The 24,042-nt window shown below is 48.1% G+C and overlaps 10 protein-coding genes across 10 annotated transcripts; 7 read left to right on the top strand and 3 right to left on the bottom strand.

Annotated features, from left to right (window-relative positions):
• The first annotated feature begins 715 nt into the window (after window positions 1–715).
• Window positions 716–5,380, top strand: BJ212DRAFT_1323161 (uncharacterized protein). Its single transcript, XM_041334490.1, has 29 exons — window positions 716–738; window positions 815–1,031; window positions 1,089–1,124; window positions 1,179–1,438; window positions 1,561–1,658; window positions 1,718–1,743; window positions 1,807–1,950; window positions 1,997–2,126; window positions 2,178–2,225; window positions 2,283–2,314; window positions 2,373–2,462; window positions 2,516–2,565; window positions 2,616–2,647; window positions 2,700–2,725; window positions 2,772–2,838; window positions 2,893–2,964; window positions 3,025–3,147; window positions 3,211–3,270; window positions 3,321–3,395; window positions 3,449–3,568; window positions 3,619–3,813; window positions 3,864–3,953; window positions 4,010–4,161; window positions 4,211–4,268; window positions 4,323–4,362; window positions 4,414–4,546; window positions 4,599–4,701; window positions 4,760–4,922; window positions 4,976–5,380. The coding sequence occupies exons 3-29, from the start codon at window positions 1,111–1,113 to the stop codon at window positions 5,161–5,163; spliced, it is 2,589 nt and encodes an 862-aa protein (XP_041198622.1). The 5' UTR covers window positions 716–738; window positions 815–1,031; window positions 1,089–1,110; the 3' UTR covers window positions 5,164–5,380.
• A 345-nt stretch (window positions 5,381–5,725) lies between these two features.
• On the bottom strand, window positions 5,726–7,079 carry BJ212DRAFT_1260778 (uncharacterized protein; the record flags this gene model as incomplete). The annotated part of the gene is made up of 3 exons (XM_041330134.1): window positions 5,726–6,614; window positions 6,664–6,714; window positions 6,775–7,079. 3 exons carry the CDS (start codon window positions 7,077–7,079, stop codon window positions 5,726–5,728), a joined length of 1,245 nt encoding a protein of 414 aa, XP_041198621.1.
• A 699-nt stretch (window positions 7,080–7,778) lies between these two features.
• Window positions 7,779–9,319, top strand: BJ212DRAFT_1444518 (DNA mismatch repair protein MutL; the record flags this gene model as incomplete). Its single annotated transcript, XM_041337969.1, has 9 exons — window positions 7,779–7,944; window positions 7,993–8,079; window positions 8,129–8,346; window positions 8,394–8,578; window positions 8,629–8,787; window positions 8,844–8,964; window positions 9,016–9,100; window positions 9,148–9,238; window positions 9,280–9,319. The coding sequence occupies 9 exons, from the start codon at window positions 7,779–7,781 to the stop codon at window positions 9,317–9,319; spliced, it is 1,152 nt and encodes a 383-aa protein (XP_041198620.1).
• BJ212DRAFT_553855 (uncharacterized protein) lies at window positions 9,214–11,200 on the top strand. Its single transcript, XM_041343491.1, has 3 exons — window positions 9,214–9,227; window positions 9,276–10,986; window positions 11,042–11,200. The coding sequence occupies exon 2, from the start codon at window positions 9,498–9,500 to the stop codon at window positions 10,806–10,808; it is 1,311 nt and encodes a 436-aa protein (XP_041198619.1). The 5' UTR covers window positions 9,214–9,227; window positions 9,276–9,497; the 3' UTR covers window positions 10,809–10,986; window positions 11,042–11,200.
• Window positions 11,201–11,616: 416 nt separating this feature from the next.
• Window positions 11,617–13,524, top strand: BJ212DRAFT_1323111 (Formamidase). Its single transcript, XM_041334489.1, has 8 exons — window positions 11,617–11,716; window positions 11,764–12,024; window positions 12,047–12,275; window positions 12,344–12,371; window positions 12,518–12,655; window positions 12,723–12,850; window positions 12,902–12,922; window positions 12,985–13,524. The coding sequence occupies exons 1-8, from the start codon at window positions 11,664–11,666 to the stop codon at window positions 13,033–13,035; spliced, it is 909 nt and encodes a 302-aa protein (XP_041198618.1). The 5' UTR covers window positions 11,617–11,663; the 3' UTR covers window positions 13,036–13,524.
• Window positions 13,525–13,656: 132 nt separating this feature from the next.
• On the top strand, window positions 13,657–15,514 carry BJ212DRAFT_1455165 (guanine nucleotide binding protein, alpha subunit; the record flags this gene model as incomplete). Its single annotated transcript, XM_041338863.1, has 9 exons — window positions 13,657–13,906; window positions 13,967–14,002; window positions 14,057–14,138; window positions 14,203–14,690; window positions 14,745–14,810; window positions 14,862–14,936; window positions 14,987–15,270; window positions 15,323–15,376; window positions 15,431–15,514. 9 exons carry the CDS (start codon window positions 13,657–13,659, stop codon window positions 15,512–15,514), a joined length of 1,419 nt encoding a protein of 472 aa, XP_041198617.1.
• A 2,961-nt stretch (window positions 15,515–18,475) lies between these two features.
• Window positions 18,476–18,783, top strand: BJ212DRAFT_1323093 (uncharacterized protein). Its single transcript, XM_041334488.1, has one exon. The coding sequence runs from the start codon at window positions 18,531–18,533 to the stop codon at window positions 18,693–18,695; it is 165 nt and encodes a 54-aa protein (XP_041198616.1). The 5' UTR covers window positions 18,476–18,530; the 3' UTR covers window positions 18,696–18,783.
• A 631-nt stretch (window positions 18,784–19,414) lies between these two features.
• BJ212DRAFT_552385 (uncharacterized protein) lies at window positions 19,415–19,938 on the top strand. The gene is made up of 3 exons (XM_041343485.1): window positions 19,415–19,423; window positions 19,507–19,595; window positions 19,663–19,938. Exon 3 carries the CDS (start codon window positions 19,663–19,665, stop codon window positions 19,855–19,857), a length of 195 nt encoding a protein of 64 aa, XP_041198615.1. The 5' UTR covers window positions 19,415–19,423; window positions 19,507–19,595; the 3' UTR covers window positions 19,858–19,938.
• A 1,103-nt stretch (window positions 19,939–21,041) lies between these two features.
• Window positions 21,042–22,773, bottom strand: BJ212DRAFT_552526 (uncharacterized protein). Its single transcript, XM_041343487.1, has 4 exons — window positions 22,450–22,773; window positions 22,169–22,402; window positions 21,483–22,115; window positions 21,042–21,432 (listed from the first exon to the last, which is right to left on the bottom strand). Exons 1-4 carry the CDS (start codon window positions 22,691–22,693, stop codon window positions 21,194–21,196), a joined length of 1,350 nt encoding a protein of 449 aa, XP_041198614.1. The 5' UTR covers window positions 22,694–22,773; the 3' UTR covers window positions 21,042–21,193.
• On the bottom strand, window positions 22,774–23,693 carry BJ212DRAFT_552525 (uncharacterized protein). The gene is made up of 4 exons (XM_041343486.1): window positions 23,606–23,693; window positions 23,379–23,543; window positions 23,105–23,329; window positions 22,774–23,046 (listed from the first exon to the last, which is right to left on the bottom strand). The coding sequence occupies exons 2-4, from the start codon at window positions 23,519–23,521 to the stop codon at window positions 22,854–22,856; spliced, it is 561 nt and encodes a 186-aa protein (XP_041198613.1). The 5' UTR covers window positions 23,522–23,543; window positions 23,606–23,693; the 3' UTR covers window positions 22,774–22,853.
• Between the last annotated feature and the right edge of the window lie 349 nt (window positions 23,694–24,042).

Below are 24,042 nucleotides of genomic sequence, written 5' to 3'. Positions count from 1 at the left end.
AGGCGGCTTTAAGTTTGCATAGCAGCCAGAGAATGCAAGGGCGGGTGAGAATGTAAGGACGGGTGAGCATGTGAGGATGGGTGGGGAGTGGTATGCGATGACTGTGACGAGGTAAATGTCAATGGCATGGGCGGTGAAAAGGTCTGATGTCGGGCAGAGCTTGTTGATGACCAACATGTGCGCTCTTCCATGAATGCGGGAGGCGACACGCTGTGGGACGACATGTAAAGAGAATGCAGTGAGGACACCAATAGCGGTTGTGAGAACGGATGTGGGCTAAGCTGCTCGACATCGTATACAACAAGGAGAGTACAGTAGGAGAGCGCGTGGTTGATGGTACAGGAGGCAACCGCACGGTTGATGGGATAGGCGCCATGTGGGATGACTCCTCGGAGATTTTTCAGGTAACATTTGCAGATAGTGCGATCGTGGATACGGTTTCGTAGTTCCTGCGCTTACTCAGTTTGTAGGTGGTGTAGCCCATGCGTCAACACAGGGTCTTAATCCATGTCTCCATGATGTGAGATGTCCATTGGATACCATTGAGTTTCGTGCCACCTGAGGCAGCATAGAATGGCCAAACATTGGGTCATCAAAAATGATTCTGTGCCAATCGGCCATGTTGGACTTGGCTGATGCGGCATTCCATCATGAGTGGAGACCCTCATCGAACTGCATCGGAGTTTTAATTAGCCCATCCCCTGAAAAAAATGCTGCGCCACTCAGTGACTCAGGCCGCTGCGAGAGGACTTAGTATTACTGAGTAGCCAACAGTGGTTGAAATGTAGGATCATGCTCAAAGCTCGACACTTACTCTGCAAGTCTCTTTAGATCCAAGCGCTAGTCGCAGTAGGGGTGACTTGGCACTGACCGTCCTTCGTCAATTTGTAAGTATCGAATTTTCGGATTTCAATAAGCACGTTATCATAGGCACTGTCGTGGATGGGGAATTTGGTCTTTGACTTTGTCTCGTGCAATTGACGTCTGCTTGGTCGTGGAAAGCTGCCATATGCATTGTGCATTACACGAGGCCTTGCGCAATGCGGATGAGGGACTTCGATTAACGCCCAAATCCAATCTTCAACGAACCCACAGACATTGGACTCCTCGATGGACTTGGAAGAACCTGAATCCTGCAATTCGGAACGAAGGCTTCACGAATCTGTGATATGCAACTCACTACCACAAAACATTCAAACCTGTTATGATATTATTTGTCACACCAATAAGAAGCTGGAGCTGGAGCTGGAGATGGTTGGACGAGAGGATTATGACAAGGACCTGGGTTTCAGAAAATGGAAGGCAGAGGCAAAGAAACTCGGTAATAGTAAACCCCAGTTGAGGAAGCTTGCATTCATCGGAAGGACTGGAGTTGGCAAGAGCACTGCCATTAACGCGATATTAGGCGCGCCCGTATTATTAACGCGAGCTGACGTGAGTATTTTTTTTGATGTCATGGATGTTAATTGTCGAGCATCGAACCAATACTGACTCGGACAGGAGTTAGACATAAATTCACCATCTTACCCGTTCCATTTCTGACGCTTTTATTATGCAGAGCATGCACATCTGTTCAGACGGAAGTAATCTACGAAGCATTACCTCCATCAGCCTGGAAAGCGAGCATCAAATTCATTGGGAAGGATGAGTGGAAAAATGTGAGTATTCACGATGTTCTGTTGTACCAGACATGTGTCTGAATGCCGATATTCCACAGACTCTATCAAACATGCTGGACGACCTGTATGTGTGACTCCCTCAGAAAGATTTACTCCACATTGTCATTAAGCTGATCTTTGCATATAGAGAGGTATACAGGCATGGTACTACTCACGATGATAGCGGGCCTGCGATGGATGCATGGGAGACATTGAAAGAGGAAAGTCCCGATTGTTTTTTCTGTACTATTACCTGGGTGCTGATGATGCTGCGGGTACAGGTGTATCCTCAGTAAGTCGTGACTTCAGTCTCTTTCGCTGACTAATTCTTGCCGCAGCCTTCGCGCCATATCATTCCCCCCGCCTCATCAAGACATAAATGTGCTTCTTGAGCAGGAGGTTGTAGGATCTAAGCTCGGAACTGAGGAGCAGATGCATGGTGCAGGCTTTGATAATATAGAATTACAAGCAAGTTAGAATTGAATATCGCAGTCGATTATGCATCTAAAACATGCACAGCTTCGACCATATTTGACTTCGTACACAAACATTGTAGAGGGGGAGACAGTGCGTCACAAATTTTAAACCTGCAGATGACTATGCTGACTACTCGAGGTCCTGCAGCCGAAATCATCTGTCTGGCATCTAGTAGACAGGTAGCAATCTTCGCAAATACTGTGACCTACCTGGCTTCCTCGTGTTCTTTTTTTTTAGTGTTTGTATCTATGGAGCATTCGACGTACTTGCATCCCATGCAGTTTCGCTCGTAGATGTGCCTGGTTTTGGAGATGCGAATAAAACAAGGTTTGATCAGCGATGTTACATCTTCAGGATTTGTTACACTAACAGTAGCGCAGAACCAAGCGGACCGAGGAATACCTCAAAACCGCTGAGGTTGTTGTATTAGGTTCGCTATTCGAGAGGGGGCACTGTCTCTGGACTAATCATCTGTATTAGTTGCGGATATAAAACGAGCAGCTGATGACCAGGTAAACTTAACGAAAATACTGCCCTGACTTGACTAGTTAATTTCATTGTCAGGTCATGCGCGACTATCTTGCGAAATTGTAAGTCGCGAACAACTTTCTGTAACTGTATGCTCATACATTATAGCTTACGAAAGATGATCCGAATAGACGGAAGCATGGAATCACTTCTGATAATCCTTACCGGGACAGACGTGCGTCGTCGCTCTTGTTTCTTTGATCTATTTAGCTTACATAGTATTTACCAGGTACGAATCAATGAGGATCAGCTGCATTATCTTGATGCAAAGCAACGCCATGTGATCGAGGAAATGTGTCAGGTGCATAAGCTATGTTCAACCAAGTTAATACTAACGTGCCATTTATGCATGCTGTACTAGGCGATTGACAGACTAAACAACAGCCTAGAAAAGCTCGAGAATAGTTCCACTGACTGGAAAACTATTGCTACAATGCCTGATGATGTGGCTATTTACAAGGAGTTTATAGAGCGGCAACAGAGGGTTTGTACTATCCACTTACACTAAGCCCATCAATGGGTTGACCGAACTTCTACAATGCTGCAGAAAGAGGAGATAACTAGTCAATTGCGAACAGAGCAAGCTGCAAAGAACACATACATCGCAGTGTGTATACCTGTTCATGTTCTTATATCTACTCATTTGCATCATATCAGCATCAACGATCGGCTCGCGTACGAGAGGCCTTTCTCCAGCTCTACCGTCAAGTATACTACAACATTAGTAAACAGGTACTTCGATTAATTTTCAGAAGTGCATTGCAGTCAATCTTTCTTTGTGTTAGGACACTGCCAATGAACCCCCTCCACTACCCGTTTTTTGTGTTGGGAGCACAGATTTCAACCAACTTTTGGGAGCGGATGAACGATACAGAGCTCCTTTAGTGTTTACCGATCCCAAAGATGTATCAGATATGTTCCTTTTTGGCGAGACACTGTTGCTGATGATTTTTAGACTGGTATCCCGCAATTGTGTCGGCATATCCACGACTTTGGTCGTAGGAATACGTTTTCAGATATTGATGCATTTGTCCATAGGTGTACAGTGTTACATAAAGAAACCAACAGTTTCTTTTTTCGTTTAAAGCGAGATCCGAAGCTCACAGCCTATGAGGATGCAGCAAGAGGCCTGGTGGAACGTCTCAAGGATGTAAGTCGCACTATTGTAGCTTGATAACACGAACGTAACGCAAGTAAAAGACTGTACACATGACGCGGCAAACTTCAGAAGACAAGATCTACGAATACATGAACGAACTGGAGCAGGTTCTCCAAGTTGAAGCCAAGAATGTCTGTCTCACTCCTCACACGCACGAGCCAACGTTGATCAAGATTTGCCCGCATAGGCCGCCGAGCACAGTCTCGACATCATTGAGACACTCGGCAGCAACTACCGATATCAGACCTACCGCGCTATCATGAGCAGAGAGGGTGAATGGCGATCAACCGATCTAAACGAGGACCTCGTGGATGGCATGTTGGAGGGGACTGTATCAAGGTTCGTCATTTTGTATCAGGAGATATGATCATCTGAGTTGTCCGAAAAGTGTATGGCACAATTTTTTCAATGATTTCTTGAAATCAGAACTGGAGTCACTCATTGTGGTATGGACCATTCATTATGCAGCAGAATTTGTCACCTATTCACTTGGTTTTCAGGCGATTCATGATCACTGTGATGTGGCTATCCAATCAATTAGTATGCATGTATTCTATGATTGAGACGATATTGACCTTCATTACTTTGTAGAGGACGGAGCGAAACGCAAACCGAAAGAAAAAATCGCAATGCGCATTGAAAAAGAATGCAACGGCATCCTTCCACTGCATATGTTGAAACCTGCACACATGGACTATCTATTGGGTATTCACATGATGCAAAGGTGAGGCCTTTTTTGTCTTTCATCCACTTCACATATAACTGGTTCGCTACAGAAAATTTGGTGGGACATTCAAGGGACTTCTCCGCGATGAGCTTGAGGCGCATTACCGTGACGTTGCACGTGAGTCTGGCCCAGGAATGTTCCGGCGAATGAAGGTGGGTGCAACCATCCTGACTTTTCGCAAAGAATGTCGAGAATGTTGTCTCGTATCAGGATATGAATGAGAAGGAGTTCAGTCCACGGAATGCTCGACAGCTCTATGCGGGACTCGTTGATGAAGTCATGTCGGCTATCCGCACAGCAATAACTAACGGAGAAGAAGCACTCGACACAGCACTCACCCGGTTATATTCGCACCTCGAGCGCTCTTTCGTCTGTACGTTGTGCGCTACTTTCAGTCCAAAAAGCATCGGCTGATATCCACGTCAGACATTCAGAAAGATGATATAATGAGCAAGGATACACGAAAGAAGATGCGGATATTCCTTGAGGAAGAGTACAAAAAACCACTGGCAGAGTTGACAACCATCATAGATAGGTGTAAAGAGCGCAACACAACTCCGGTAGACTCGGAGGTGACGACTATCACAGATCAGGGTGTGTCCATGGTACAGTGAAGTTCGGAAAATGGTTGTCCTTCTCAAGACTTGGAATTTACCTTCCTCATGTATTATTACTGTAACCTTTGCTTGCAGTCAAGTTTCAACTCAACTGGGCCATATGCTATATACACGTATTCCGTTCCTGCAACAAGCATTCTATATCGCTCATATTAGCATAACTACCGACTTGGTGCAATCACGAGCTGGAGAAAAAGCTTTTCACGCAGTTTTTAAACAAAGTACTCCTACGTGCACAAATTCAGAAACGTATTAATTAACGTGCTCTCCGTGCTCTCCATTGTTACAAGTGCTAGTCTAGCCAAGCGCACGTCGTCAACGACTAGTTTTGTAACTACCTAAGCTACCTTGGCTACACCTTACAGAGTGGAATACAATATCGTACATATCGGTTCAAACATATGGAAGTATAGATAGCAATATCGGAGAACAGAGCTTTGGACAAGAAAGCATTTAGAACTTAAAGGATGACGTATAGAACTAATAAAGTGCGGATATGTGACTTGTGCGGTGCTTGGTACACCGGACACAAGCCCGGATTCTGTTGCGGTCTAGGTACTTATGCTGGTCCATTCAGAAGGCGGTGGATGGCATGGCCTGAAAGGGCAATGGTAAAGGCGTTACCCAGGGCTCTGGCATGCGGAAAGAGTTTTGCGATTGCAAGGACGGGTGAGGATGAGAGGTCGAGTGAGAATGCGAGGGTGGGTGAGAATGCGAGGGCGGGTGAGAATGCGAGGGTGGGTGAGAGTGCGAGGCGGTGAGCATGCGAGAGGGGGTGAGAGACAGCATGCAATGATTGTGACGAGGTGAATGTCAATGGCACGGGAGGTGAAAAGGTCTGATGTCGGGCAGAGTTCGTCGATGACCGGCGCGTGCGCTCCCCCATGAATGCGGGAGGTGACACGCTGTGGTGGGACAACATGTAAAGAGAATGCAGTGAGGACGCCGACGGCGGTTGTGAGAACGAATGTGGGGCTAAGCTGCTCGACATCGTATGCAACGAGGAGAGTACGGTAGGAGAGCGCGTGGTTGATGGTACAGGAGGCGACCGCATGGTTGATGGGATAGGCGCCATGTGGGATGACTCCTCTGGAGATTCTTGAGGTAATGTTTGCAGATGGTGCACTGCATCGTGGATACGGTTTCGTAGTTCCTGCGCTTGCTCGGGTTTGTAGGTATTGTAGCCCATGGGCCAGCACAGGGTCTTGATCCACGTCTCCATGATGTGGGGTGTCCATTGGACACCGTTGAGTCTCGTGCCGTGGCGCAACATGGCTACAATGTCAGTGGGGTCATCTTTCTTGTAGCGTACGAGCTTGAGAGCAACACCCCAAAACATGGTGACGCTAATGACAACGAGACCTTGCGATTGATAGACGGTGTTCATATCAATGTTGTTCGCCTGCTTGGAGTCGTGGTAGATGGGGTCGTATAACTGCCCTTGTGAGCTGAAGGAGGATCGTGAGATGTGTGGCGGGCAATCGTGGAGTGACTCACTTGTGGGCAAATGGGAGGGCTACATCAGGGTCTGCATTCATCCAGTCGGTGCTATGAGGTGCATGGATCGATAAATGCATTGTGTGAGATAAGGTAGAAGGATTCGCATACCCAATGTAAAACTTGGCGGCAACAGCGTTGATGCAACGCTGTAAGCGCTCTTCAGCGTCATAGACCCCTCGCTTCCGCCACTCATGCCCGAATGCACGCCGTATATAGTCAATATCTCTGGTAGTTCGTCGACGACTGGATGTGGAGAGGTTTGGGTGTAGGATCATCACTGCGCCACCATGGATGAATAGGCGGATTTGGCAACTGAACTCTTGAAAGACGAGTACAGAGAGTTCAGCGAGGAGGGTGCGGAGGAAATCTTTTGAGAGCTGAACCTCATTGTGTGACGACGGGGATGAGGACATGAGTGTGTGCTCCACGCAGTGAACGGAGCCTCGTGTTTATCACCAAAAGCTCCTTTTCAAGGATGGATGAATCCGCTTTGAACGTTAATCCTGTTGTCAACCCGGCACCGGTTATGGTCTGCTTGGATTTGAAACGGACGCTTACATACTTTCGAAACTGTCAGACTGGTCTGGTGTAGCAACACTGCTAAGTAGAAATTCAGTTTCGGTGAAGTTCGGCGGAGAAATCAACCTGTGCAAAGGTCCAAGTTACTCACCTACACGCCTCTGCCTCGTGTGAGTCCCACACAATATTGCCGAGAGCCAATGCCAGGAGATGGGAGCCTCGGGCAAGTTTGAACAAGGCCGCTGGTCACGGTCGGAGGCTAAGTTGTTCACACTGATTTAGTAGCACAGATCAACGAATGTCGTCGAATCCAAACTGGTCGCCTTTAAATCGCTGAAGTAGCTCTTTATAATAGGAAGGGACAAAGGGCGTCACATAGTATGCGGCGTGCGCCCATGGACTAAATCGGGTACATAGCACAATAAGCCGTCGGTCAACTGAAAACTTGGATTCGGACTTCCATCAATATAGCCTGTCAGTTGGCAGCGACCGCAAGGATAAGATCTTGATTCTTAACTTGTTTTATCAAGTTTCCGGCATCCCGTGTTGTTAGAGTTAAGTTCTATGCCACACCAGCATACTGCTGTAGTAGCATGGCAGACAGTTTCCTTGATTCCACAGCATCGAGTCCAGGTTCTATCAGAGCGATAGACGGCCACTCCGTGCATAGGATCACTTCTGGTCAGGTAGTCATCGACCTTCAAACAGCAGTGAAAGAACTTGTCGAAAACAGTCTTGACGCCCGTGCTACAAATATCGGTGCGCCACGTCCTCAAGTGACGCCTGTGCGCAGCTGATGTCTAGAAGAGGTCCGGTTTCTTAACTATGGGCTCAAGTCCATCGAAGTTATCGATAATGGATGCGGCATAGCCCCAAAGGATTATGACAGTGTCGGTAAGCCTCATCGTTTTGGTCTGTATGTTGTCACTTCATTGCCGCTCAGCCTTGAAGCACCACACATCCAAACTTGCTGCTTTTGAGGACCTCTCAACCGTCTTAACCTTTGGTTTTCGCGGCGAAGCCTTGTCCTCGCTGTGCGCTCTGAGTGATGGAGTCACCCTCACGACTGCTACTGCTAACGAGGCCCCGATGGGTACCATACTTGAAATGGACCGAACGGCAAACTTAGGAATTCCAATTCCAAGGTCGCAAGACAGGTATGTAAGACCTCTCGACATTTTTCCTAACATAATGGTGGCACTGTGCAGCGGGGAACTACAGTTGCTGTATCCTCTCTCTTCAAACCCTTGCCAGTACGCCGTAAGGAGCTCGAAAGAAACGCGAAGAGAGAGTTTGGCAAAGCACTAAACTTGCTGTATGCATATGCGCTGGTTCCGTGCGCAACCGAGAATAGAGGTGTGCGACTAGCTGTGAGCAATCAACTTGAGGGAGGGTACATATTCTACTTCCCTGTGCCCATAGAGACGCTCATCGCCCAACTAGCCGCAAAACCATACAGCTTAAAACCGACGGGTCGCCCTCCATTAAAGCGTCAGTCACAGCATTGTGGGGGTCCAAGGGGCTTGACAATGTTGTCGACCTCGATCTTTCATTTGATGTCCTAACGGAGAAAACTGTCCTACGGCGCCTTGACCAGGAGAGGTGCTTCCTTTTATCTCTTTTCAGCGATCAGCGGCACTGAATACAGCTTATTTCAGTGCCAGCGTTACCACAGTGAAAGTCCGTGGGCTCATCTCCAAGTTTGCTGTAGGCGCAGGCCGCACAGGAAGTGATCGCCAATTTTTTTATATCAATGGACGCCCCTGTAACCTTGGAAAGGTAGTGCAATTGTTGCTGTTGGCATCCACATCTAACTGAGAATATTTCCAGATCCAGAAGGCATTCAATGAGGTATACAGATCATTTAATGTTGGCCAGTACGCCTTTATCATAGCAGACTTCATTTTACCCACTCGTGAGTCCTTCACTCCCGCGGTATCACTCATCTTCACTGGAAGGCAGATGCCTGCGACGTCAACGTCAGTCCCGATAAACGAACCATCCTTCTCCATAGCGAGCAGAATCTAATTCAAGCTTTGAAGGTATACACGAGGTTTATCTGTATATTTGCTTTCTCATTATTGTCAAAGGCAGCTTTGGAAGTGGCTTTTACTTCGTCTCGCTCGACGTTTGATGTTGGCGCTCAATCATTACAGCAACCGACACTGCACCCATCATTTACGCCGAAAGCTTCGCTCATCCAAACAAAACACACGAGGACTACTAGTCGTTCTTCCCGTGCAGGTGACACTAACTCACAATTAGAACAAGACCAACGAGCCGAAAGGGAACATGAAGATGAGCACAACACGATGGGCGCCCCCCACTTACTTCTTGAACCCGAGCCGGAGCGGCCATCTCATGGCGAAACAGACCGGACAATAACGGAGTCGCCCTCTACACAGCCCGATAAGGTCGGCCTAGCTTCACAGCCATTGTTCTTTCCTGATCCCGATGTCCAAGAAGGCGGAGACAACGGACAAGCTACTCGCTTGGCCGATCATCACGGATCCTATCAAGAGGATGAGTCTGCTCGCGAACAAGTTGTCAGTGCCATTGATCGCATACGTGCATCACGGGAGCTCGATGAAACAAGAAAACGACCCGCGAGTCAAGCGCCATCGGCACAGACTATTTTAAGCACAAAGGGCGCTTCGTGGAACCGTGGACGGTCTGGGAGTGGTGATCATCAAGATGATGGTCCCAGGAAGAGACTGCGTTTGGCCGAACGGGATGGGAGAGCGAGTTTTAGGTTTACATTGAGCCAATATGCGAGGGCTGGAAGCAAGGTAGCCGAGACTTCTGGGGATCGAACTGAAGACCATCTTCACACGGTAGACTTGGATCCCCGACAGTGTTCATCCGAGGAGATTGATGATGCTGAAGAGCAGGACCAGTTGATGGAAGACGAAGAGGTGGTGAACGTAACTTCAAAGACTAGACCGAGACGGATCTCGAGCCGTACCAGCAAAACGGCCAAGGAGACTACTGTTTTACTCAACGATGCCATGGTTATTGAGGACCCAGGACCCACACGCCTCCCTCCGGCACGTGAGGAACACCCAGCCCCGGAACCAGACTCTCATGCGATAGATCAAGATATTTTTGACATTGTTGACCTCACAGAAGATGACGTCAGTATGACTCTGGTGGACACCGAAGTGGACGCACCAACTACTCATTCTCCAAAGGACCATCTCCCGCCAGTAACCTTGCGCTGTGATCTCAATAAGATCCGCCACACGTGGTTGCATCTTGAGCGGGCTAAGCCCGCTCTTTTAGAGCTCTCCAGCACAGCTTCCCGAGTTCGCGATGCACTAGACACGGCTAACGTGGAAAACGCGGAGGATAATGCCAAGGCTTCTGCTGCTCTTTCCCGGATCATATCGAAGACGGACTTCAACAAGATGCAGGTGGTTGGTCAGTTTAACTTGGGCTTCATTGTCATTCGGTGGCAGAAGTATGAGGAAGGGCTGGACGATTTGTTTGTAATTGATCAGCATGCAGCGGATGAGAAGTATAACTTTGAGACACTCCAGCAGACGACTGTTATTGAATCCCAGAGGCTTTTTAGGTGTGTGTTGTGCACTGGCACAATTGAACAACTGACTAAGGCACGATAAAGACCCGAGCCTCTGGAGTTGACGGCTGCAGATGAGATTCTAGCAGTAGAAAATATCGATGTTCTGAAGCAGAATGGTTTTGAAGTTGTCCGTAAGGGCGGTAACGACGACGATGACGAGGGCAGGCTGCATCTTGTAGCACAGCCAGTAAGCAAGGATACAGTCTTCGATATGAAAGGTATGATGTATATGTCATGAATTGATCAAGGGTCTACGCTAATAACTATGTACAGATCTCGAGGAGCTTATCCATCTCATGCATGACCGTCCGTAGGAACAATGGTAAGGTGTTCCAAGGCGCGGGCCATGTTTGCCATGCGGGCGTGCCGCAAAAGCGTGATGATAGGAAAAGCATTAAGCGCAAACAGGATGACTTCGGTATGCCGTGCAAGACAATTTAACAGAATCGTTTTGACCTGGACTGTATCATAGATCGTGCAGCACATGAGCACTATGGATCAGCCGTGGAACTGTCCGCATGGACGACCAACCATGCGTCATGTGTCAGACCTGACCTGCTTTGCAAGGTATGGTCCATCACCACGCACAATTGATTGGACTACGTTCGGACCTGGCGCATAGCTTGCCGCTGTCCACCTTTGACGTTCCTGATTTTGGATGTCTGCTCTCTCAAGCTTGATTTTTGATACCCCATCACCACCACTATCATGACTTATCTGACTGACATGCGGATCTATACATGTATCTTTGACGTCGGGTCGTATATCGTACGTGCGAAGGATTGTATATATAGTACGTGTGAATATACATGCACTTGTGCTTTCATTTTATGAACGATGCGCTTAGAATTCTCAAGCTCTTATCGATCTTATCTGCTAAGCTATAACTACAACCATGTCGATTCATTCTGTAAGACGCGAGTGTGCCAATCTCGCTTGGGACAACAGGTATAACGACTTGTTACTGCATAGACGCTGACCCATATCCAGCACAGCATTCCCCCTGCACTGCATGTTAAATCAGGCGATGAAATCACCTTTGATTGCATTGATGCATCGAATGGGCAGCTGACTGCAGAGTCAACAGTCGCAACTCTAGCGACGATAAACATGGCAGCATTCAATCCAGTGAACGGGCCTGTATTCGTGGATGGTGCACAGCCTGGTGATACACTCCAAGTTGACGTTCTACACATCAAGAATCCCGAATGGGGATGGACGGGGCTGTTCCCGGGATTCGGACTGCTTGCAGATGAGTTCCCGGAACCAGCGCTCAAGATCCTGGAAACTGGAACAGGAGGGCTTTGCATGGTTTGATGAGAAGAAGGGTATAAAGGTACCACTGAGGCCGTTTGCTGGGGAGATGGGGGTCGCGCAGAAGAAGAATGGCGCTCTTTCCACTATTCCGCCATATCATACGGGAGGTAATATCGATACAAAGCATATTACGGTAGGTTCAACTTTGTTTCTTCCGGTTGAGGTGGCGGGAGCACTGTTTAGCATTGGGGTGAGAGTACTCATTGCAAATATTATTAATGCGATTGGCTTACAAAATTATTATCATGTCATACTCAGGACGGTCATGCCGCACAGGGGGACGGAGGTGCGTGCCGCAGCCGGCGGCAACCCTGTGGCTTATTACTGATCCGGGGTAAAATCGCGTTACGTCAACAGAAGTATGCGGTATGTTAGACCGGCCTTAACATGAGCCCGATCAGAAAATTGACCTCGATCTACATACCCTTGTAGGATCGGCAATCGAGACACCCATGAGAGTCACAGTGCGGCTCTCAGTCAGAAAAGATAAGCCGTACACCAAGACACCACACTTCAGCACGGCTACTACTGATGCCGGGGAGTATTATTGCACCACCGGCATCGACTCGGGTATGAAATATACTTTTGATGATAAGATGGATTTATAATGATGTTTTTATTTTATTTTTCCGACTAGATATGAGGGAGGCGACGAGATCAGCTGTGAGGAACATGATTGCTTTTCTGGTTGCGGAATATGGGTTGGATAGGGTGGACGCGTATATTTTGTGTAGCGTCGCGGGAGATTTAAGGATGCATGAGGTGGTATGTGACAGGGCACGTTGGTCTTTGGACTGAAATACTAACTCTTATCAGGTGGACATGCCAAACTATGTGGTACGTGATGTTATATCAGCATTCTGATGAACACTGACAGCTCGCCAATCGTTGTTCCTCAGATTGGGATAATGATGCCCAGGTCTGTGCTCAGACCATCGAATAACGCCTGAAGGAAGGGAGCACGTTCTGCCAATAGCTTCGCCACATGTAGTACCCTGAATATCTGGAACGTGTCGAGCAAAGCTATGCACGTTATTAGTCTGGCTGACATAACCTGTCAGCGACGACGACGTTAGTGCGGCTCAACCGTGGGCTTCAACACTGCACTGGCACGACTCAGCGGTGAAACAATAGCGCTAATATGTGCATTGTCGGGCAACGTCGTACCAGGGGCACGGAGCAAGTTGCAACATCACGGTGAGGTCTGTCAGGCTGAGTAGTGTCTCAGAACATTGTTCCCCTCTGACAGATGTCGTGATGATGTAGCAGGTCAGAGGGAAGGTTTCCGTATGCACTAAGTTACAGTCAGAGCATTGTTCCGCATGAATAGTTACTCAGAGTTGTACGGACGCAACGCAACGCAATTTTAGATTACTCATCGAGGTACAAATCGGCGCATTATAACTTCCCCATTTGGTGTAGACTCCGAGAAGACGTCGGACCCTTGAAAAGGAAATATCTGGATTAGATCTTGGCAGGCCCAAATGATCTCAGGATTTAATGAGCTAGCGCTTGCCAGCGCCCGGTACTGCTCAACCACACCGCTTACTCTTTCTTTATTCTCTTCTTCCATGGCTCAAACAAAATTGCACTCTCGGTCCTCTGTCGACAGATTCTCTCCCATTAACTTGAAGCCTGTACAAGACGACGCCTGGTCAAATATATTCAAACCACCTCCCAACGAGACCGTCGATGAGAAACGAGAGCGCATCGCCCGCCAGCAGGAGGCTCAGCGTATCTCTCGGGAGATAGATGAAGGTATCTTGGAGTCAAAGAAGTTGTTCGACAAGAAGAAGAAAGCTATCAAGGTCTTGCTACTAGGTTTGCATATCCTGATAGTTCTCAAACAGCAGCACTAACGCCCCACATCACTGTCACCAGGACAAGCCGAGTCTGGGAAATCAACAATGTTACGAAGTGAGTATAATTTTGCATACCAGTTGAGTGCTTTAATCTTACGTATGACTACAGATTTCCAGCTCGCATTTTGTCCGACCTACTTCCATGGCGAAGCACTCATATGGAAGACCATCATACAACTCAACCTCATTGGGTGAGTAGCATCGTCTGCCCCAGGACCCAAACTGCTTCTTGTATCTGATACCAGGCAACCTTAGTTCTGTGAAAAAACTTCTCTCAATTGTCGAGGATGAGCTAGAAACATCAGGTCCACGTTCTCGATCTCCTACCGGATCTACATCATCACTTTCAGATCACCACCGACGTACACGAATGCGCCTTCTTCCCCTTCTGTCCATGGAAACGAATCTCGTGCGGCAGCTGCTCCCTGAACACTACGACCCCTCAAGAACGCCCGAGATCTGCGTGCGAGCTGGCAGCGGATGGAAAACCGTTTTAGAGAAAGTTACATTGGAACGACGGGGCCCTCCTACTGGTCAGCGTCGCCCAATGACGAATGATGGGCGGAGCAAGGATGATCCGACTGTGGTGCTTGCTGCGTCCAAGGATGATATCGTTTCCTTGTGGGAGGATGAAAGCGTTCGGGAGGTACTCAAGCGACGCGGGGTTCGATTAGAAGATTCTCCTGGGTTTTTTCTGACTGACACGGCACGGATCGCGACGGTGGATTACGAGCCTACCGAGGGTTTGTTACATTCCTGAGATTTGTGCTGTCCCTTGCCCTGATATCTTGTCATAGCGGATATCGTCCGAGCCAGATTACGGACATTTGGTGTAGAGGAACATCGCTTCCTACAAGATAATGGTGTGTGACCCTACTCTTTCCTTTCACAGTCCCCCTAATCCGCGTAAACAGGTTCAGAGTGGTACATTTATGATGTTGGTGGCAGTAGAAGTATGCGACCCCAGTGGGTACCCTACTTCGATGACGGTAAGTTTCGACGACATATCTGAAGGCACGGTTATTAACATTGCTTGTAGTTCAAGCTATTATTTTCCTTGCGCCTCTGTCATTCAACCAAGTCCTCGAAGAAGACCGACAGGTCAACCGACTAGAGGACTCAATATACCTCTGGAAAGAAGTTTGCTTGAATCCCCTCCTCGCGCGTGCGAACATCATCCTATTCCTCAACAAAATGGACATTCTACAGAAAACTCTCGCGGCGGGGATCAAAGTAGCAACCTACGTACCAAGTTATGGAGCTACACCTAATGACGTGGAAAACGTGACGAAATACTTTAAGGAAAAGTTCCGAGCTTATCATGTAAGTCGTCTCAGGCTTTGATATGAAATAAGCGCTGATTGGGACTTCATAGAAACGATTGTCCCCGAGACCACGGACGTTCTTCTGTCATGAGACATCTGCCATTGTGCGTTCATTTTTGGCAGTACTTCTTGTCCCGTGCTCACACTGGTTTACACAGGATACGAAGGCAACGCAGGCTGTATTGGCCGGCGTCCGTGATGGCATTCTGCGCCACCATCTTGAGGAGCTTAATGTCATCTGATTATCATCTGCATCCGCGCCCCTTTGTGAGCGCCTTATTCCTTATCGCTTTTGTTGTGATGTGCTGTGTTGTCATCTGGGCAGATCTATTATTATTATCTACCACATTATCTTGTTTTTCTTCTTCTTCATGGCCTAACTAATATATGTTGTACTGGGTAATTATAATATCACGTCTGATACGTGAAGCGTTGCTGTGCGGAATATAATACATCTCCACCGCAAGCTATGTGAATCCCAGTGTGTTGGTACGCGGATCATTGACGCTCACAACTGCACACGACCCTAGTCAGGTGAGGTGACACCCAAAACCATCGACCCTCATGGTGGACAGAAACTATTCGGAGATTCGGTACGAAGTTATAATACGGGCGAAGCGCTTTCCGGTTCCGACCTCGGTCTGCCCAGCGGAAAGGAGGAGGGTGAGCGGCCAGCGTGTGTTCGCTTGTATAACAGCAATGCTGAGTGATGCAAGGAGCGCTGTGACCATGTGGAGTCAAGGCACGAAAAAGGTTTAGACTTTATTGGAATAATGTCTTCTGGTGAGTGGACAAGTCGACAATGGCGTCGGCACTTCTTTCTCTCGCTCGCCGTTAACAGCTGCTCGACGCGACTACTGTTTCATTGAGCTTTTTCTTTTCCACAACCGCTTCTCGCTGTGCATCGTCGCCAGTACCAGTGTCGATCGATGCGGGCCCTTTGTACGGCAAGCTTAAGCGCATTGTCATAGCGCTCTGTATAGTTGTCCAGGCTGATTAGAGTGATCTTCCATGCTGGATTCGTCTCGATTAGCATGTTTGGCTTTCCGCTCGGGATGTGGCTTTTGAGTGGGGTCGCATCAGTGGTGTTAATGATGATCAGGGAATCAGAACTGATCATGTTCCACCAGAAACATCCTGCCATGTCGACACGACGGAGAGGTTGTCAGTATTTGAATGGGTATGTGATTACGCCCTTCCGATGCATGCAAGTGAAAAACCTTAATTTCGCCGGAACTAGGACTGCGCAGTGCGCCTTGCAAACTGACATGAGTGCTGATCAGGATGGGCCACCACTGGCACATATATTCTCATCGTATGTAGCCATGGTGTAACCTGGTATAACGCCCGCCTTGAACGTTTTATCGGTAGATCCAGGGACGTGAATGCGGCGTTGATGTTAATACTTGTGATCGCCTGGAGTTGAAGTTCCACGCCGGGCAGGGACGGGGTCTCCACGGACCTTTCCGAGATTTAGTCAGCATGTAGACTATTTTCACCATGTTCGTAGCCGGCATCACAGCTTTTCTGCCTTATTCTGGGCTTAGGCTGCTGGCCCTTGCTCCACCGCCATGCTCGAGATGTGTCGCAAGCGCAGCACATTGTTGCGGTCGCGAGAGGCCAAAAATGCAAGAATTGTTATGTATGAGAGAGCCAGTGTTATCTTAAATCGCGGGAGAAAGTTCACTAAGATTCCTTACTAGCACTACTGGTACGACTTGACAACTTCCCAGAGGTATCACCACGGACGCGAACTGATGTCCAAGGAGGTTATAACAAACGGGTATCTCTGTGGGCTCGAGGGTAGAATTATATCTTGTACGCTATGTGAATATCACAAGTGCTGTACACTGACGATGAGCCATATACAGATTTAGTGACTTGAAATGTATAAGTGTTGCTCAACTCTGCCTGAGTGCGCCTGTCCTTCCTCGTTGCCTTCCGCTCACACGTGCTGTAGCGTAGTATCCAAGACTGTCTCGTTGTCCAAAGATGCTTTGCAATATCAAAGCGAGTGTGGTTACCATCGTAGACGGTAGTAGTCTTGCTCCAAGTGCCAGTGAGACTGTAAGAGGGTTCCCAAGTCATGAAAAGCGCCGTAACGTCGAGGCACAAGAGGCCTTAGTAAGCGAACGTGCTAGGGACTCATAATTATCAATGATTCACAGTGGTTTTAGGTTGAATTATACACCCGCGACAGTTAAACGTTGAACTCGCTGCCGTCACAAACGTGCACTCAACATATCCTGCATCAGTAAAACACATGATGATTGATCTCAGAATAGGGCTAGTGGTAATGACAACAGGATGTACGTGGCTCATCCACCTTGCATGGGACACATTTAAATCGACCTATCTCAACATTACATAGCCTATTGTCAGATAAGCTCGCGAATCGAAAGTTATAATTGGTCTTGTATAGGCGCAGCTTATTGACGCCACTGAGACTGACAATCTGTCTCTGTCGCGGTCGCATTTTGACTGCAATCTTATCGCATCGCCCAAAAGTCTGTTTTGATTCCATGATTACACCGGAGCTCATCGTCCTTTGCTCAGATTGTTTTACGCATGGCGGGCAGTAGGGACCTAGGGTCCTCGCCTGTGGCATTCTTCTATCCCGCGCGTGTGCCAAATGATGTATGTCAAAAAACTTGACTTTTGTTTCCCACGGTATGTTGGGGGTAGATATGCTCCAATGGCTAGTTCTTGGACTCAATGCAAGGCTTTCTATCTCCATTGGTTTCTCCTCCCATGACCCATCGCTCTCAGAGAATTGTGGCGTAGCTTAGCATAGCGCGTCATAACGCCACAGACGATTACTGCGCCCACCGGCCTCCGGCCAAATGATTTAATACATAGGTGAAGACAAAGTTTTTATATTTAGGGACTAGGACTGCAAAAGAAAGTACCCAGGCATGTCATTCCCTATATGTACAAGTCAATTTCACTTACGGGCGCTTCGGAACATGACTTTTCCAAGATCAGGGCAACGACACATCCCAAGGTGCAAGCATGAAGATCATACTAGCCATGCATTGCGTGAGAGCATTAGGATGAATCGACCGCAGCACTGATTGAATTCTGCACTGCGACCCAAACAGCGATTCAATTTCAAAATTCAAAAGCATACCAGCTACTTGGTACGTCCCATCAACTCACATCAATCTGCCCACTTACACATGTACGTCACGATGTCCTGGTTAGTCGAACCCGTGCAACGCTGCGGTCCATTTGGTCCAGATAACACTCAAAATCTAAATGCCAACCAAATTGATACGTTGTATATTTAACTATCGCCACTCACATATTTATTGCAAGGCGTGCCAAATATTGATGAGATCAAGTTACTGCACCACCCGATCAAGCCACCATTGGTCCACCGTCAGCGATGACGGTACTGTGATCGGCGGTATTAGGCGATAGTGGCTGAAAGATTCGGCAAGTTTGTGAGATTCGACTTATGCGGATGTTTGTTGATGGGCGATACAGCAACGATGTGTCAGTGCGAGTGGTTCACTACTGTCGTTCATCGTCGATCAAACTACGGAGAGGGAATTATTCATGTTTGGAACGTCTAACGCGTACAGTGTCAAGCTTTTAGACGATGGTCAGGGGTGAACTTTTGACTGATTACTTATGCAGGACCCCAAAAGGTGGATGTTCAAGACTATGGCATTGGGCCCTGGAGATCTTTGAATTAGTCTCTAAAATTTAAATATGCCCCGCTTCCTAATTTGATTTCATAGTTTTCACTACTCACAACTTGTCCGCTACAAGCAAAGCTCATCTTTAACAGAATCCACACACTACACAATGAACCTGCTGGTGACACACCATTGCAACCACTGGCCTGCCTACTAGCCCCACTCAATTTCGCCCTTTTTATTTTTTCGCGAACGTGTATATTGCCGTGGGGAACAAGCAAGCTTGTGAGATATATTGGACTGTTGGGTATGTTGCTCGTCATTGTGTGGTTTCAATAATGCGAGCGCGGAATGTTACCTGATATTACTTGTCTCCAGTATAATCATGATCGTGCGTCATGGCGCATTTACGACGACGTCTCGGACACCAGCCACTGAAGCACCATCAGTCTGCAGCTAAATGGCCCGACGTCCTTGCCATTGCACAACTGAGAAAAGCACTCCAAGGTATGCGCTTTCGATGGGGAATATTCACTGTGATCCATCATCCATGACTGTAGCGCCGCTAATTTACGGCTCATTTCGCCCAGTTTATTTCTTGACGAGCGATATACTAAGTAACCAATGAGATGAAAAGGTCATTCGGACACTGCTCAAGGCCGATCAGATCCTGTTACAAGTATGTCCTACCAGGTCCTACTCCTCGTAGCAACGTTTGACGATTTTGCTTGATTATTGAGTTTCAGATGCATACACTCCATGGGTGCGGCTGCCACATCACTGCAAATGTGAAAATTGTGAATAAGTCTTCGTTGTTGATCGAAGTCCATCGAGCCGTACCCCACAGTGGCATACACCCGTACCAAAAAAAACTCGCGGAGTGCATCTGCCACCTCATGCGAATGATATTGGATCATCACCATCATCAATTTGCACGCTAATGCTACAAGAAGATTATGCCACGGGGCGTGAGCTGGCATCTATTTTGTCTCCAAGCATACGGCGATGAAAACACATGAAAGCGTTTGGCTGCATCATACACTAATTATGTATAAAAGCCAATCTACTCGTGTCGGCTCAGAAAACACCATCAATACTCAACTATGAAATTCACTTCACTCGCCACTATTATCGTATCTGCCGCAGCGATGGCTGGCGTAGCCATCGCATCGGAAGACCTGGTGATCACACCCATGAACCTATCCTGCGGCCCTAATGGTGAGCACTCTTGTGGCCCACGTGCACGCCTTGGACCGCGTACTTACGGTTATCCACAGATTCAGTGCAGTGCTCAACGGGTATCAAAGGTTGGAACAACGACGACGATTTCGGGTTCTTCTGCGGACCTCGAGGCACTATCATATCATACACACCGTGTTCCTGTAAAAATTGCTGTGTCGTGACTGCTGGTGGGGCTGACTTCATGTGTTAAATCTGAGTGAGTCTTTCTTTCCCTGCTGCCTTTCGAGTCCGAGTGTTAATGTGCTTGCTTAGCATGTTGCGCGCAAGAGGGCGTGGAGGAGCGCTGTGACGTAGTATCAATTTGAATATGACATACTTTACGGACTGGTAGTCTACGTTGAAGTTGCTCCTCGTAGTGCGAGTCATGATGGACACATGTGTCTTGAGACCTATCGTAGCATACCATGACAGAAACCTCGGGGTCTCATCGGCATCCACGGAGATAGCTTGCTGAGACAATTTAACACACGTATGAATAACTGAGGGTGGCAAGATACATCGTTGCTGGGTTGAGCTACTTAGTCCCTGCTAGTAAAGCGTTCAAGGACGACTCTATGCCAAGTTCCCGGTCGACTGCTTGTATTGTGGATATACAACTGAAAGTTACAAGGATCGATGCACAGGAATCCGTATGTAGGGCAACAAGTAAAGAAAATCACTTTGAAGGTTTGCTGAGCGCAAGCCAACTCTTGGAACATGTAAATTTAGATAGAAAAGCTATCGGGATCTGATTCCTCGACATTGGGCTGCTGGTCCGCTCCTGAGTCCGACAGCTCTTCCAAGCGAAGATAGTATCGGTTATCGGCATCCTTTTTAAGCACCAAAAAACACCCCACAAGGAACGCCCATATGGACGGGTCTATATGCGAGCGTACGGGAACTCTCATATGACCCTGGAAAAAGTACTTCTTTTCGCCGCATGCCACAGCGTCTAAAGTCGCCCACTCATCGAAGGGGCGCAATCCCCGTGGTAGGAGGACTCCGTCCTTGTAACGCAAGGAGACCCAGGCGAAGCACCACATAAACGACTCCAGATCATGGCGATATAGGTGTTTGACTTCGCCTCGTTGACCCTCTTCGGTGAGAAGATCGAGCGCCATGAACGGCACCTGTGCCCGTGCGTTCGTTGCCCCGAGGACCTGGGTCATCCGCCAACGAGGATAGATCGTAGTCGTTTAAAACGCCCATGCGCTTCCCATTTTTCCAGTACCACATCAAGTTTCCAGGGCTAATATCTCGATGATAGACCCCTTCCTTCCACAAAGAAAGGTGGCCTACAGGCCATGTCAACGAAAAGCCTCGTAAATGCGACGAAAATACGTACATAGGATACATTGATACCATACGTTGAAAAGCTCTTTGTCGGGAACCTTCGTGATGGGTTGGAGCTTGGGAAATACGAGGATGTAGAGTATGCGACTGCCCTTGGTGGGTTCTGGAACGCCGAGCACGTCTCGGATTGCTGATGTGGGATTCGTGAACTTGTGGTGCCAAAGCAGCTCGGGAATATGGTCTTTTACGGTATAGTGCGCCTCAGCGATCTCCTCAACCCTTTTCAGGATCTCCGGTTCGCTAGTGCGATCCGCTTCTCCCCAAAATATTTTAGCCACCATCCCATCCTGGAAGTTGCCGTATTTCTTCGTGAGCGCTTCGCTAGTGACAGGGACCACGTTAGTAGCCCGTCCTTGTAGTCCATAGTGTGTTACTCTTTCGTCGTGGCTGGTGTGAAGCAGGAGATCCACTTCTCCAAGCTCTTTATCCTTGATTTTGAATTCGTGACATTGTTTCCCCTCAACGTGCACTGGGAGGAAGTCCCTGTTTCGGCCCCAATCATGAACATCGAATCGTTGTAGGGCATACAACAGCACCATGAATCGCGGGAGATCTTGAATAAAGTTGATGCCTGAGCATTGAATGATCCCTTGCCGATCATAATACCAGATCCACATTACATCATCTGAAAAATCTTCGGTAAGAGCACGACCAACCTCGACAGACGAACGAACCCACCGATGACGATAATATTCAGCAAACAATTAACTCCAAGATTGGACGCAAACATTTCGGCAGCGTACAGACCCGTCTGCACGGTCACATCTAGATCGTCGTCCGTGTCGTCTGTGTCATCGGGGTTCTTCTTGGATTTTTTTGCGGCGGATTCCAAAGCGTCCGTGGCCTTGCGCTTAGAGCTGGACCCGCCCTGGGAAGCTTTGGCAGCTGTGGGGCCAGAAGATGGAACTGCAACTTGGCCGATTTAGCTTGATCTCAGAATCCTAGACATCATCACTTACATGCAGTGTCGGACGCAGGTTGTGTCGCTGGCGTCTGCGAAGGGCCTGGTGCAGGGACTCCAGCCTTAAGATGGTCCACCGGCAAATATTCTGGCTTGGTAGGAATATAGTCTGTCACTGTATACGAAGGGGGCGGTGGGTTAATCCCTTTCGTCCTCCCTGACGTCTTTCTCTTGAACTCGATGCAGGCCAAAACATCTTTCCAGGGAAGATTTTTTGGCTTTGCCACTGCATTCGCGTCCATGTGAGCCTTGCGCTTCTTTTTGCGCTTCTCGTCGTCGTTGTCGTCGTCTATCGCGTCATCCTTCTGTTTGTCCTTCTGTTTGCCTTTATTGCCGCCCTTCTTGCCATGCTTCTCATCCTGGAAGGGAGCGCATGCGCTGTTCAAAGGAAGAATAACGACGTCAGGGCTTCCGAGTTGATTTCGCGGTCTGGTGGGTTTGGTACATAGGCATATCGTTCTGCTGACAGATCATGTCTACGGCGGGGACAGCAGCACGCATCCCGTCAACCTTGACCTCTTCAAGACACGCAAGAGCAATGTTAGTGGCTCTTATAAAAGGGCCGTAGAACTTGTTTTCGGCTCCTGGACATACACTTGTAATCGTTATAAGCATGAAAACGCCTGATCAACAAACTTAGAACAAGCACTCACTATTCATTGAAAGCTGTCTCAATATCCGAAGACTTTACGAGTGCAGTGCAAGACTGTCCATTGCAAACCGGCAGAACCGCCTTGAGGCAGTTTTGCAGAAGGTCGGGTTGTTCAGTCTCGGGCGCGAAAGAAGCGCGCTGCAAGAGGGCTTGCAGCATGGAATCTGCCTTGCACTCCTTAACCTGCTCGATATCACGCTGAATCCATGGGCGGACTTTTTTAACCCTTGATGGAATGTTAGGTGCTACTCAATAAAAACAAGAAATGTGCGCACCTGGCACCGAGCACGCCGATGTTCTCGCTGATGACGGAAGCCCCACGGCTGTTTGGGGTAGATTCTATTGTGCTAGCAACATGAGTTTGTGCATTGGCGCGTGGCGGAGTGGATGATGTGCCTGTCTCGCTGGCAGGCGACATGACGCTAGATCTTGTTGTTACGCTGACTGAGTGTCGTCAGCAGAACTGGTGAGAGGACAAGAAAGACGACTGCTTTCTACTTGCCTTTAAATTTGGTCACCCAATGTGGCGCGAATGTGGTGGACCATCGATCAATCTGATTAGTGGACTGATCTGTGGCGGTTGTGGGTCTACTAAGCTACAGCTCGACTCCGACGACGCGTTCCCATCAACACGTGCACGTGACCCTGACTTATTTGAATTTGAATAGATCTGAGTCCTGGAAATCGATTTCAGTCTAATACTAAGTACAAGATCCATCTATACTCTAGTACTCTGTCAATTCGTTAGAAATAAGATCAATAGCAGCGCGCCAGGTGGACCATGTTTTTCACGGTGAGAGGGATTCCGCTATCTAACACCACATACATCTCGATCGTTCTTAGTGGTACGCAATCAATCATGTTCCCAGCTTATCCCTAGCTACTGGATCTGGTAGTACGTCATGATCGAGGGTCGATCATCGTCCGATATCCAAGTAC

Source organism: Suillus subaureus, assembly GCF_016647635.1.
Source record: "Suillus subaureus strain MN1 chromosome Unknown BJ212scaffold_3, whole genome shotgun sequence".
In the NCBI taxonomy this organism is placed as follows: Eukaryota; Fungi; Basidiomycota; class Agaricomycetes; order Boletales; family Suillaceae; genus Suillus; species Suillus subaureus.
The sequence above is the reverse complement of the archived record's forward strand: the minus strand, read 5'-3'. Positions and strand labels throughout refer to the sequence as shown.

Excerpts from the sequence above, each read along its gene's own strand:
- BJ212DRAFT_552385 (XM_041343485.1), top strand. The coding sequence starts at position 19,663 with ATGCATACACTCCATGGGTGCGGCTGCCACATCACTGCAAATGTGAAA.
- BJ212DRAFT_1323161 (XM_041334490.1), top strand. Across the intron at positions 3,954-4,009 it reads TCCAAGTTGAAGCCAAGAAT|GCCGCCGAGCACAGTCTCGA; the intron begins GTCTGTCTCACT and ends TTGCCCGCATAG. Across the intron at positions 4,269-4,322 it reads AACTGGAGTCACTCATTGTG|GCGATTCATGATCACTGTGA; the intron begins GTATGGACCATT and ends CTTGGTTTTCAG.
- BJ212DRAFT_553855 (XM_041343491.1), top strand. The coding sequence starts at position 9,498 with ATGGGCGCCCCCCACTTACTTCTTGAACCCGAGCCGGAGCGGCCATCT.
- BJ212DRAFT_1323111 (XM_041334489.1), top strand. The coding sequence starts at position 11,664 with ATGTCGATTCATTCTGTAAGACGCGAGTGTGCCAATCTCGCTTGGGAC. Across the intron at positions 11,717-11,763 it reads AATCTCGCTTGGGACAACAG|CATTCCCCCTGCACTGCATG; the intron begins GTATAACGACTT and ends TATCCAGCACAG. Across the intron at positions 12,276-12,343 it reads GAGCACTGTTTAGCATTGGG|GACGGTCATGCCGCACAGGG; the intron begins GTGAGAGTACTC and ends TGTCATACTCAG.
- BJ212DRAFT_552525 (XM_041343486.1), bottom strand. The coding sequence starts at position 23,521 with ATGTCGCCTGCCAGCGAGACAGGCACATCATCCACTCCGCCACGCGCC. Across the intron at positions 23,330-23,378 it reads ATCGGCGTGCTCGGTGCCAG|GGTTAAAAAAGTCCGCCCAT; the intron begins GTGCGCACATTT and ends CATTCCATCAAG. Across the intron at positions 23,047-23,104 it reads GAGACAGCTTTCAATGAATA|TGTATGTCCAGGAGCCGAAA; the intron begins GTGAGTGCTTGT and ends AACGATTACAAG.
- BJ212DRAFT_552526 (XM_041343487.1), bottom strand. The coding sequence starts at position 22,693 with ATGGACGCGAATGCAGTGGCAAAGCCAAAAAATCTTCCCTGGAAAGAT. Across the intron at positions 22,403-22,449 it reads ACCTGCGTCCGACACTGCAT|TTGCAGTTCCATCTTCTGGC; the intron begins GTAAGTGATGAT and ends AAATCGGCCAAG. Across the intron at positions 22,116-22,168 it reads GCTGAATATTATCGTCATCG|ATGATGTAATGTGGATCTGG; the intron begins GTGGGTTCGTTC and ends AAGATTTTTCAG.
- BJ212DRAFT_1323093 (XM_041334488.1), top strand. The coding sequence starts at position 18,531 with ATGCCAACCAAATTGATACGTTGTATATTTAACTATCGCCACTCACAT.